At 39.1% G+C, this 13272-nt stretch overlaps 1 protein-coding gene across 7 annotated transcripts in view; it reads left to right on the forward strand.

The window, feature by feature from the left end:
* CNTLN (centlein) overlaps positions 1-13272 on the forward strand; it is a 221399-nt gene that overhangs the window by 175868 nt on the left and 32259 nt on the right. For all 7 annotated transcript variants that reach the window (XM_048504012.1, XM_048504015.1, XM_048504014.1 and 4 more), the window contains 3 exons: positions 413-604; positions 10365-10462; positions 12004-12130. In XM_048504012.1, the coding sequence (XP_048359969.1) occupies positions 413-604; positions 10365-10462; positions 12004-12130 (417 nt within the window). The remainder of the gene's footprint in view (positions 1-412; positions 605-10364; positions 10463-12003; positions 12131-13272) is intronic.

Raw genomic sequence — 13272 nt, forward strand, 5'->3', positions numbered from 1 at the left:
CACAAGTTGGAAAATGTGTTCTATATCATTTGCTAGTGGATTATACAAGTAAACTTATCCTGGTGACCATTATATTGAGTTAGTATTAAGCACCAAGTAGCACCTGAAAACATATTAATGTAAATTTATGCTTAGCATAGAAATAGTGCTCATAATGGGGAAAATGCATCACTGTACTTTTCAACATACTTTGCATGTAGTTAAATGAACATGAATTCATATGGTCAGCCTTCTTTACTATTTAGGACTGTATTTATTTGTGACCTGTGACTACAGCCAATACATTTGCAATTTGGACAGTGGATAGCATATGCTGTCTTTTATAATGCTAAACTGTAAAATTATGCAGCAAGTTAGTCTCAAATGCCTGTTAAACACAACTGTTTCTATTATTACTTTATTTGGAATACAGACCCTGATGTCCAACCTGACTGAATTGCAGCGAGAAAAATCAGATTTGCAAGGAAAATTGGACCACCTGACCCAGTCTACCAAACTGAGAGAGGGTCTGTCTTCTGTGATATCTGGGCATACTGTAACTACATCAGCATCTCCACTGAAGAATGCAGAGTTGGAAATGAAGCAGCTGCAGTATAAACTGAAGGTGACAGTACACATTATAACATTGTTATAAAATTTTCACTGTGATTCCTAAAGAAGATATCAAACCCTGGAAGATAAATATTCATGAGAAAATAAAATGCATCTAAGGGCTTGAGCAATCTTGCTATTGTATGATAGATACCCAACAATAATTAAATAAGTATTTTTTAAAAAAATTATTATGGCTCAAGGCCAGCCAAAAACATTCCTTAAAATATAACTTCCCTAAAAAAATGAATCATGCATTCAACAAAGATAACATTGATTAAAATATTCCTAGATTTCTTAATTTCCTGGTTTTTGATGGACTTTGCTTACCAGGGCACAGAACTTTGCTACCAGTCTAGAGGCCGAGGAACTTTTCAGACAGGAACTTTTCAACCCTATTTTTTTCAGAAAGTCCTGAAGTTCGGCCTAGTAGTTTCTTCCTAGCTGACAGAGTTATTCTCTTCTCTGATGGTTACAATGAGATAGCTGTTTTCAAATACTTCCTCAATATGAATTCTCTCTGGAAGAAGCCATTCTCCTCTAAGTTTTCAATGGAGTCAGAACTGCATATGTCTATGGGGGTGGCATGCAAGGGGAGGGGGCCCAGCATCTGGTCATGGCCCACTCACCCTAGCAGAGGAAGGGGGAGGGGAGCAAGGGGGAGGAATGTCATGCAAGGGAAGGGGAAGGGGGGAGGGGAGAGAGGGATAGATAGATAGGTGGTATGCAAAGGAGGGGAGGAAGGGGAGGGGAGAGAGGGAGGGGTGGCATGCAAGGGAGGGGAGGAAAGGGGAGGGGGAGGATGGCATGCAAGGGGAGGGAGGGGTGGCATGCAAGGGAGGGGAGGGGGGCGGCATCTGGACATGGCCCACCCACCCTAGTGGGGGGAGGGGAAGGGAAGGGAGGGGTGGCATGCAAGGGAGGGGTGGCATGCAAGGGAGGCTCTGTAAGCTTTAAACGAGCCTTACTATAACTAGAGTATCTGAAAAATACATGTTCTATGGTGTCCACATCCCCAGGCATGCAAGATCATATCTCCGTCCAAGGGATCTTTTTGAATTTCCCCTCCAGTATTTAGAGGGCAGGGCATAGCATCTGGCTAGCAGAGATTGATAATGAAATAAGAAAAAGTGAAAGTTCAGTCAAATTATGCTGAACTAGTGTGCTTCACCTGCTCAAATATTAGTAGAAATAAATCAGGCTTGAGACTATTAAATCCAACTTGTTGAAAGTGTTACACAGCAGGATTGTATTTAAGACAAATTGCATGATTCCAGACTTCACAAAATAAGAACAAGCAGGTGGTAATAAGTGGTAATAAAATAATTTTGATATCAAGTAGACATACTGCACCCTCTTTTATATAAATATCAACCAAGGAGAGGCCAATTTTCTCTAAGCATAAGTTAACACTTTCTTTCCATTCTGTTAGATGTACTTTTGACGGTCTCTGAACTTTGAAAAAATGCCTCTGACCTAATCAGGATATCTGTTGCACTGTATGTGTGAAAAATGAACAGCCAATATAGCTCTGCTTGCAGCACTTAGTCTACTTCACCTGGTCTACTTCCTGCCTTCCTTGAGCTCTCAGAATGCACATGCAGATATGTCACCATGGAACAGTTGATAATATCAAAAGTTTGCAAATAGTGCATACACTGGAAAAATAGAAATAAAGGGTTCATATTTGAAAATTGATGATCAGTGAAAAGCACATTTTATTAGCAATTAGTAAATGTGATTGAAAATTGTAAAATTTTAAGAATTAAGAATGCTAAAATTGGATACATTGTTTGACGGATATATAAATACAGTTTGGTCTTAGGTAATTTAGTTTAGTTTAGATTTATACTCCACCCTACCCTCGCCAGCCGGGCTCAGGGTGGCAAACAACAGCACATCACATACTATAAATAAAATAAAACTATCCAATAATTGACACATCACTAATTAAAACATCAATCATTTAAAATATCTGTAAAAATCGTTCTTGAGTCATAAAATCTTTGGGCTTCACAGTAGTGTGGTTAAGTAAGGATACCTCCTCAAGAGACGACCTCTCTAATAAGATGCACAAACCCGAACCCCAAATCCTAAGATCTATCTATTTCTAATCCACATAAGGAATGGGGGAGGGGTAAGTAAAAGCAGGGGAAGGGACTAGAGAGGGAAAGGCAGGGAAGGGAAGAGCAGGGATAAAGGTTGGAAAGGGAAGGGGGGATGGGGAGGCCAGAAGATGACAGACCTTGGCTACCTGAGCCGTACCACATCTCGCAGGGCCCTAATCTCAGTTGATGGGGAATTCTACCACTCATGGGCCAGGGCAAAGCCCTGGTCAAGGCCAGCTGGATGTCTTTTGGGCCAGGAATTCCAGGAGATTATTACCAGAGGAACATTAAGTCCTGTGGGGGTGATACTGGGAGATGCAGTCCCATAGATACAAGAGCCCCAGATTGCTCAGGGCTTTAATGGTTAACACCAACACCTTGAACCTGATCTGGAACTCAACTGGCAACCAGTGCAGCTGGCAAAGCCCAGGAGATATGTGTGATTGTATTGTGCTGAAATCCAAGTCTGTTGCCTTCTCCAGGGTTCCTTTTGTAGGGCTTGCTTTAGGGGGAGAACCTCAAAAAAGAGTGGGTGGGGGTTTACAGCACACATTCCCTCTCCTGCCTGCACTCTTCCTGGCTACCTTAAGACAAGTCTGGCCTTTCTCCCTGGTTCTCCCTGAGAGTCCTAGACCCAAAGGCAACTGTCTGTCTAGGATCCCATTTCCTCTGCCCTTCTGCCCTGGGAACTCTTAAAAGGCTTCTGCTCTGGCCTCTACTAGCCTAAAGAGCTCACTGCACCCTATTCCTGCCCTGTCCTTCTAAAGAAGCCTTCCTGGCTCCCACAATAGATGATGAATGGGCCATCGCCTGCAGCAGGTTCTGTTGGTCCTCTGCCAGCTTTTTTTCCTTGTGTCCTCCGCGGTTGACTGCTCACTGGCCACTGGCCTGCTTGAAGTCTCTTGGTGTTGTGGTGAGCTGGGAACCTGCTCCTGAGTTATCATATTGGGTTTGTGCAGCCCTCCCTGAATGGTTCCCTTGGCATGGTCTGCAAGCTTCCATCCCCTTGGAGGTAAGTGGGTGTGCGGGGGAGGCCTGACCCCAGGCAGTATTGCTTTTGATTCTAGTTTAGGATATAATTTTGAAGGCTTGGGGAACGTAGCAAGACATGCAAGTCCCTTTTTAAACAAAGGCTTAGTAATTTTTGATTAATGGAAAACCATTATGAAAAAATATGCAGTGATTAAAAATGATACTTGTAGTTCTTCAGGTCTATTGTTAATGTTTAGCATGCTTTTGTGTGTGTTTTCAGATGTGTATGTTTTCAGATGTCCATCATTAGAGATGCTCCTCCAATTCTTTTTTTTTTGTGGTTAAACAATAGTAAAGAGAAAGTTCCTGCACATTTCTTCTCAAGAGAGTAAAGAGAAAGTTACTGCACATTTCTTCTAAAAAATAAATAGGTTTATTAGGTGTTGAGTCAGCAGGCTCATGCATATCCTATTACTATTGGAACACCAATATCCAGGATGACACATGATAAACATTTTTATAGATCAAAGTGAACCTGTATCTTGAATTCTACAATTGTATTCTTAATTTCATGACAGTTGTCCAGTGGTAACTATTCTAATAGGTATCTGTTTTAATTAATCAGATTTCAGTGGAACCCTAATTAAGGAGTTTAGTGTTCTTCTATATTCAGTGCTTATTTCTAATATAGGCTGCCCCCCCAAGAAATGGGTCAGTAGCTAATGACAGTGATTGGAGAAGACTGTCAAATTTTATAGGTGACTTAGAAGCCAAGCATCCCCAGTCAGAGTTAGTAGTGGCGGGGGATTTTAACGCCAGGGTAGGAAACGATCCCATCCAATTATGTTCCCAAGAAGATATAGATCAAGAACTCCTTCAGCTACATCACTCCTTTTACACTCATATGCAAGGGAGAGATCTAAGGGGATTCCAAATTCTAACTCAACAATGGGCTCCATTTAGCCAAATTGGCCCTCCTACACAACAAAATCTGGCTAAACGGACTGACTAAGTTTCTGACCAAATGCATAGTTGCTTAATTTTACTTCATCATCTCTTCCCATGGGTGCAGCGTAATTGTGAGCTATGCATACTTTCGTGTCTCCACACTTGTTAGCCATTCTCCAAGCCTTTAGGATAGAGGGATTCTATGATTAGCGACATCACCTTCCACTCATCTACCTCCTCCTACTCAAAGAGAGACCTCTACTGCCAAAATTTCAAACTATAAAGGGTAAATTAACACCAACTCCCATAAATAAGTATTTAGTTGGTCAACCCAAACATGCAATAAAACCAAAGGAAGCACTAAGCAACACTCACCTGCAAGTTTCTTTGTGAAGCCTCCTTGCGAAGTAGTTATTGCAGATAATGTTAGCAGCAGTATAGGAAATTATGAAAAACTTGTTATTCATATTTGGTGTCCTTTTGAGGGGAACAAAGAGGGAAGGGAAATCTCAAAGGCAGAGACTGGGTTTGACGCTTGAGTGCAAATATTTGAATCCAAACAGATTCGGATCACATACAATAGGATTTAGGGCCTCCAAGGCTGCAAATTCCCCACTCCTGAATTGTTTTCGAGTCCTCAAAACAGACTCTATGCAACCACATCAAAGTAAAATCGTCAGCTAAGAGTCAATAAGGAAAGGCAACTGGGAGCAATCTACTATATGCCACCCTATCCAAATAACACAAAACAATTCTGGCAAATTAACAAATAGGGGCATGTAAAATGTCAAAATCTCACAATAGCTGCTAAGCATCACTCCTTCATTATGGCAGAAACACTACTCTGGAATTTTTTACTCTCCGACCAAGAGGATTGGACGAGAAGCTCTAGCATGAGCCCAGCCCGCAGGATTTGCCTGAATGGGCCCCAGTTAACATGGCCGAGGAAGAGGTTATTGAATTAATCTCACCAACTAAAGTCTGGGAAAGCAGCTGGCCTTGATATCATTGTAGCGCTTCGAGGATGTTAAAACCTTGTGACCCAGACTGGTGGGCTCCAGTGCTTCTGCCTCTATTATTTGCTATATATCAACAAATCTTTAAATGATTCCCAAGAAGACTGGTTGGATTAAAGGCGATCATTGTACCCTCTATAAAAGGGAGACCCCCCAGTGTCCCTCTAATTGAGAATAGGCCGATCAGCCTTTTATCTATAAGTAGACAAATTTGTATGCTAACTTCATCTACTAAGAGAAAAAAATTAAAGGAGCTGGACAACAGACAAGCATCAGCCTTAAGCCCGGCCCCAGAAACAAATCGGGTTTCGGGCAGGTAACTCCTATTCTAGATCATCACTGTCCTGAATTCTCCAACATCTTGCAAGCAAATACGTAGGCACGTAAAGAAAAAAGCTAAGCTTTTATGCCGCTTTCTGGATTTGAAGAGGTGCTTCCTTTGATTCGGTAGATAGGGAACTTTTATGGTATAAAATTAAAACCCTAAACATGGAAAACAGTGAGACTTTAGCTCTAATTAAAAGCGTTCCGTACACGCAGTAATACAACTTGCTACAAATAAGAACTTCAAGAGATAGCACGTGCCTAACAAGAATCAATTACTTATGAGTTAACAAAGGGGTTAAACAAGGTTGCCCTTACTGGCACCCAGTCTATTTTCGGCCTATTTCTCAATGACTTCCCTGCAACCTTTAACTAAAATTCGATTTGGCACATCCGCCACGCTTAGTGGTTAGCTGCATTACATCCACCCCTGCTTTATGCATACCGACGCTTGTTCTCTTGTCATATCTCCCAAGTGGAAGCTTAAAAGCGCCTACTAAACTCCGCAGTGCAGAATACTTGTCATGTAAATAAGCTGACGCTTTAACTATGTGACAAGTCCAAAGTCATGATCTTTGCAAAATCTAGAGTGTAAATGCTTAGCTGGAAAGTGAACAACCATGTCCTAGAGCAAGTAGAAGTCAGTTTAGGATATCTAGGGCTCCTATTCCAGTTGAGCAACTCTCACTCCTTTGGGTCCCTACAGCAAACAAGCTAGAGAACAAAGCTTAGGAATTGAATGCTTTCGCAGCTGATTCTCCGATTTTTTTCTACTCTAAAGGACACCAAAATTTGTCCCCGCTTGCACTCTGAAAATCTTCAATGCAAAAGATAATCCCTCAACTATTAAGCTGCGAGCCCGGCAATATGGTTCCCCGAAATTAAATCCTTCACTCTTATAGAGTCAAATTACAGGGATTACTTTTCGCGTAGAAGAATTTTAGGGCTTCCCACCAAGGTGCGTCCCATATGACAATCTCTATGCAGAGAAACTGGACAAAATAATTGGCATGGAACTGATGGCATGGACAAGAGTACTCTAAGTGCTTCGGACCCAAATTCATTTTGAGCCTAGACCCAATAGTTTTTTATACATCAACTCTTATCAGAATCTACATAACTGTGAAATGGTTGGCTGAAGCGCCATAGATAAGAAACTTAACAACATGGGCTTAACACAGTGCTGACCCAGTTCCAAACTATGTCCGCCATCACCGTGAATTGCGAATGAAAATTAAATCTGTTTTAGTTGAACGCAGAGAAACTGAGAATATTGCAGGAGGGGGGAAAAAAGCTGCTCCCCACAGGTCTTGGGAATTGTCCGATCAGATTTTGCTGTGCCAAGCTATCTGTAAGATATTCTGTGCAAACCCGAAACAACGCCAGAGTATACACTTTGGCTCGCTTTTAATGCTCTACAAATTCCTAACGCTTATGACTCTTGGCAGGTATAATAACACTCCATATGAGAACAGAGTTATACCCAAATGCTTAACATACGGCTGCTTGTTGAGACAGTTCAACGTGTAGCGCTATGCCGGAGGTTATCCAATATACGAAGAATCTATACGCTCCATGCTAAGCATCTGTCCGGTATTTTTAGAGAGCTCAAACGCTGTCGAGGTTACTTCATCTGTGATGAACTTTTCCTACTCAATGGGTCCTGTGATCCTATGTATGTGAGAATCGTTGCAAGGTTTTTTGAGGCACTATTTGGTCGAAGCAACTCATTGTCATACATAGTAGTAAATACGGTTAATTATTTCGTATAATGTGTCGCGGTTTACAAAGGCGTGGTTAGCTGTAACGTCTTTAACATTATTTTAATCAGTATTTAATGCATTTACTGCTGTATTTAATGTTTTAATGCATTTTAATGTTTTAATGTCTCAGTTAGTAGATAAATGCCTCTTTTCTACTTTTCTACTAACTCTGTAGTTTATAATGCCAATAAAGGCTTTGGAATTGGAATTGGAATATAGGCTGCTGTATTGTAATCTTACTTTGCAAACTTGCATATGGGATTTATCTGAGAATTTACTTTCCTTGCTTTCCACAAGCAGTGCAGCAAAAACACTACGGCAAAGAACTTTTAATGTCAGAATTTACATAACCTTGTTGTCCTGTTTTAATACATTTTTGAGCCTGCTTTATTTTGTTAAACAACTCTGCCATCGGAAATTAAAAACTCAGCAAATACTTGATTAGTGACATAACTAAACCAAATACATAAGGTTACACTGGGACCTGTCGGAAAATCTACATTGTGCACATATCTCAATTTTGCCTGCAAGATCTAGATAAATAAACCCAAACTGTACCATATGCACATTTATTTTTTTCCCTTCCAAATTCCAAAGTCTAGCCACACAAGAAGTGGTTTCTGAGAAACCAGGCTTCCTGCTTTTTCATACTTCTACCCAATCACCGCTGGAAGAGATTTACTTCATTTTCTTTCCCCTTCACAGCACCATCCTGTATGTTGTTTTCCACAGGAAGTGGTGACTTTCCCCTTGGACATAAGCACTCTTACATTTGTTTTAACAAGCATTGCTGTGTAACTCTTTTTACAGAGGCCCACTTTAAATTCAAGCATCCACTTTTACTTGTGGTATGTAAACTCCTAAAATGGGGTGTCACACATCTCCATTAATGAGGGCCCAGCACTCCTAGCCAGCCTACGGAACTTTGGTCGTTGTTCTACAGCCATTTATCATTTTAACCAGTTGAACATGAAACTACATAGCTTTCAGGATAGGATGACACGTCCAGTATGGAAATGTTGGTATCTGTGGCATGTTTTGACCACTTGAAAACATTTCCCTTTACACACACATAAACACACAGAGGTATATGTAATATGATCTGAAAATGTCTTTCTTACCAGAGAAAACTCCTGTTGAAGTGCACTGTCATGGAAGAATAGTAACTTGCATTCTTTTGTATCTCAGGAGTATCAAATGTATATGATTCTTTATCCCTTACATTATAGTTGTATTTAGAACCACAGAAGCCTGATTTTGTAAGACGACAGCAACAACAACAAAGAACAGTTTGAGGTTAAACTTGCTGGCGACTTTACCAAATTGCATTTGCATTCTTCATGAACCTGCTTTTAATTTTTCTTTCATTACATGAATGTTAAATCAAGATCATTATATCTCCTGCCATGAACATTTTAAAGAGAATGTGAAAATTCGAAGGCACCATGGGCATTTAGCATTATTGAATTTTAATTAGAGGAATAGCCAACATTTTACTTTTAAGGCTGCATGCAGGTGAAGAGGATGTTTCAGTGTGGATAGAAATAGTAGTTTACACCTAACTCTTCACATCAGAATCCATACTTCCCTTGAGAGAAACAATACTATGTACAAGACTCCCATTAATGTTAATGGGAGTTACAAACTTGCAATGAGCAGGGAAATATTCCAGAAGTATTTCAGTTTACTGCCTGTCTGATTTTTCGCTCATGGTTTTACATGTAATGGGTATATTCCCCAAACCAAAGCAATGGCTGAACCTGCAAAAAGAAATGTATGTCTATAGTGAGTGCATTTCTTGCCATTTATTGATTGATTGATTTGGTGCTGTACAGTGCTGCTTGCCGAAACATTTGGCATCACTGATTTTAGTTTTTGAGGTGTACTATGAATGCTTTAGAATACTGTGAAAAGTTTGGAATGAATTCTGTTTCTGCAGATACAGCTTTAAATGCTTAATAGAGAATTTGAGGTCTGATCCCCTATCTGCATTTAGTTATAGACTTTTTGCCCATACAAGAACAACAGAAGTAAATTCTAGATGCATTTGTAGTGGATACACTAAATTTGTAGTGGATACTGAGATGGCAGGACACGATGCAGCGTTGAAGGAATAAATTATACAAATGGTGTTAGCTGTCTTTGAGGAGCAAGATGGGACAACTGTGCAAAAGCTTCCATGGGCAACTCCGGTCCTGTTACATAATTGTTTCTCTTGAGTCTGTCGCAAATGTTAAAGATCAGAAGAAATATGTTCTTTATTACCCACCCTATCAAACAAGGAATCACCTTGGATAGATAAAATTTTTGTAGATAATGCTGTAGAGGAGTTTAAACCACAGTGGAATTTTTCTTCCAAGTAAAACAATATATTTACCGTTGGCCCTGAAAAAACACCTATTTAATTGAGGTACCAAACATTAGCAAATCATATTTTAAAGGGCAAATTTTCTTAATGCTAGAACAATAGAGATGCTTGTTTTACTATGGTGTTCTCTAATGATTGTTTAGCAGTGATCAAAATAGACTAAACCATCAGAACAGTAAATCTTCTCTTTGAAACAAGACCGTTATTGGTTATACTTTGTACAATTCTAAATCCCACAATGTTGAAGCTTTAATAAATATTTTATTCAATCTAGAATGCAAATAATGAAATCACCAAGCAGTCATCAACCATTAAATCTTTGAAAAATGAAGTCCAAAGTAAAGAAGAACAGATGCGGGAGCTGCAGGAAAAGTACGTTCACTCTGTCTATCTGTTGTGTCTGGTTCCCCCCAGTGGCCAAAATGTAATTATTCCAACAGCATTTCAGCTCGAGTATGGACATTTTTTTGTAATGCGCTTTCCCCGTTTCTCTTGTTTTTTTAAAGAATATTTCGGAGTGTTTATAGCATTTATCAAAGGAACAACGCATACTAAATGCACAGTTTTGTTAACCATATACAATTTTTACATTGCAATAAGAGTAACAAAATCATATTCCAGATCCCAGTGTGGACTGGGTTATCCATGATGCAGATTTAAATGAATTCTTCAATGTAGCTGAAAGCAGTCCTTCAAATACAGTGATTCTTTGCCTCAGGGCTGAGAAATATGTCAAGGTTTAGATGCTTAAAGTGGCTTAAACAGTCTGCTTTACATTTGTAAAAAGTATAGAAGGGCAACTGGACTTATTTGTATCTGTGCTCACTTAACTTCATGTCTCATTTGACATGTGCAGTGCTATATTTTAATTTTATATTTCTAAATGCAAACTGTAAACTGTTCATTAAAATTTTAGACTAAAAAAACCCACAAGTAAATCCAGTACCTACTAATGCGTAATTTTAAGGAATAAAAATTATTCTGTTGACATAGGTTCTTCATTTTTTATACAGTGGTATTTTTTAAAATATGCATATTTCTATTGATTAATGCCTTAGGATACATCTAAAGAGTCTAGTGCTCTGTTGTATGGATTTAGTATGGGCTCTGTCCTACCATTATTTTATGCGGTAAATATAGAATGTGTTTTGCTAGTAATTTTGATTGCCTCCAATACTCTGATGTGACCATTCAGATGTAAATTCCTTCTATCCATTTTGCCATGCTATGGTTTTCTCACTTATTTTATATGCTGCCGACATATCAGCAACAATGAATTTCATGTAATAATGGTACTGACTTGCTTTATTTGGATGAAGTACTGCAGCTGTGTGAAAATAGTTACAGGTAGTAGGGCAATAAGCATACATTTTCCTCCCACACAGTTTCTTTAAAAGATTTTGCTCTGTGTGCAGAAGCAGCATCTTCTGTGAAACCATTGTATTAGTTTTCTGATATTATGAGATATTTTTGTTTTACATTTTTATTGTTATAATGCCTTCTATGTACTAAAGAGAGGTACATAGTCATGACAAGCAGTTCAGACTTCGAAATCGATAATTTGGATGAGTTTCTTTTTTCCCCTTCTGTACTTTTGGTGCCAGCCTTCTCTAAAATAATTTTGTATTCTGTTTTTACTTCATCCATTATAATCCCTTCATTTTGCTATAAATTTACTGTATTGGGGCTGGTTAAAAAAATGCTACATTGATTCAGAAATCCAGTGTGTTACTGCTGTCTGCTATGTTTTTATATGTGTAGAATGTGTCAAACAATTTTTTTCATCACTTATGGGCTGGCAAATGTACAAATCTTAGCAATCTCTTCATTCCTGCAGTTTAATTATTCAAATTAAGTACATGCTAGTTATGTTTCATAATTTGGGGAATATTGCATTTCCTCCCTGCTTCAAGGATTTCTCGAATGGAGAGGGACCTAAGTATGAAAAGGCGTTTAATAGAAGACTGGAAAACGCAGATGAAATCTAATCAGGAAAAGGAGAAAACCTTAAAAGAAACACTGCAAACTCTTGAAGAAAAGGTATTTCATTTTATTAGTTTTAACGCCCCCCTGCACGCTCAAAAACCCCCTAAGATTGCTATACAAGTCTCCTCCATAACGTCAGCCTAATGAAGCCATTCTACAATTCTGAACGTCTCCCCCATTTTAAAAAAATCTGTTTCATTTGTATGCCCATTGAGGAATGCTGTTGGGTTGCACTGATTAATTGTAATGCTTATTCGGGTTAACAAAGTAGTTAAAATGTGCTAACTGAATGCTTGCTGTCTTAACGTGGTCCAGAACGAAGCTAAAATTGCACATACTTAGCTCCCTAAAAAAGCAGAGATTCTGTATAAAATACAAAACATATTTGCCGTCTAATGCTAGATAATAGTAAAAAGAAAGTTTACCTGTCATAATAGCTATGTGTCATCCTTTCAGCTGTTATGTACTTACTGATTTCACTTTACATGATTCTGCGAATTATTTCCCCCATAAATGTTTAATGCATTTTACAGATGCTTGAAGGGATTAGAAGAGAAATGGCAACTTTTTCTGCTCCTGTCTGTGCAGTGTGTTTGCTTGCCCTCTTTCGCCCAGCAAGCCAGGCACATGTATAGGAATCCCTGAGGCTGCACTCTCAGCAACCCCCAAATAGAAATAGTTTTCTAGGCAACCACTACTGTGATTTTCTTTAAAAGCAGGTGCCGGCTGTACGGCTCAGAAAGGTATCCTGCGCTGGCAGTCATTAAGCAGTTGTCAGTTCCGTAGAGAACTACTCTCTTGCCCTTAGTGTCAGTGATAAGATGTCATTAAGAAATCGGGTGCGAGTAGAGATCACAGGCAAAATGAAGATGGATCAAAATAAATATATGGTTTCTTTTTGTTTTGTATTGTTGTCTTGCAGAAAGCGTATTAGAGATCTGTACTCTCTAGTGATCTTTTGCTTTAACATCTTATTTTCAGGTTGTACAGGAGAATGGGCAAAATCTATCCATTTAATTTGTGCATAAAACTTAAAGTTAAATATGTATTTCATTGCTTGATTGAAATGGCAATCCAAGTAGATATTTAGGTGTGGATTGTATGGTAAATGCTGGTTCCTTGTGAACCCCAATGTGACAAATTCTCTACGTAACTGAGTGTTCTACATAGCAATGTGACTGTGTGTGAGGGGCCAG

The sequence above is a fragment of the Sphaerodactylus townsendi genome, linkage group LG07, assembly GCF_021028975.2.
Source record: "Sphaerodactylus townsendi isolate TG3544 linkage group LG07, MPM_Stown_v2.3, whole genome shotgun sequence".
NCBI lineage: Eukaryota > Metazoa > Chordata > Lepidosauria > Squamata > Sphaerodactylidae > Sphaerodactylus > Sphaerodactylus townsendi.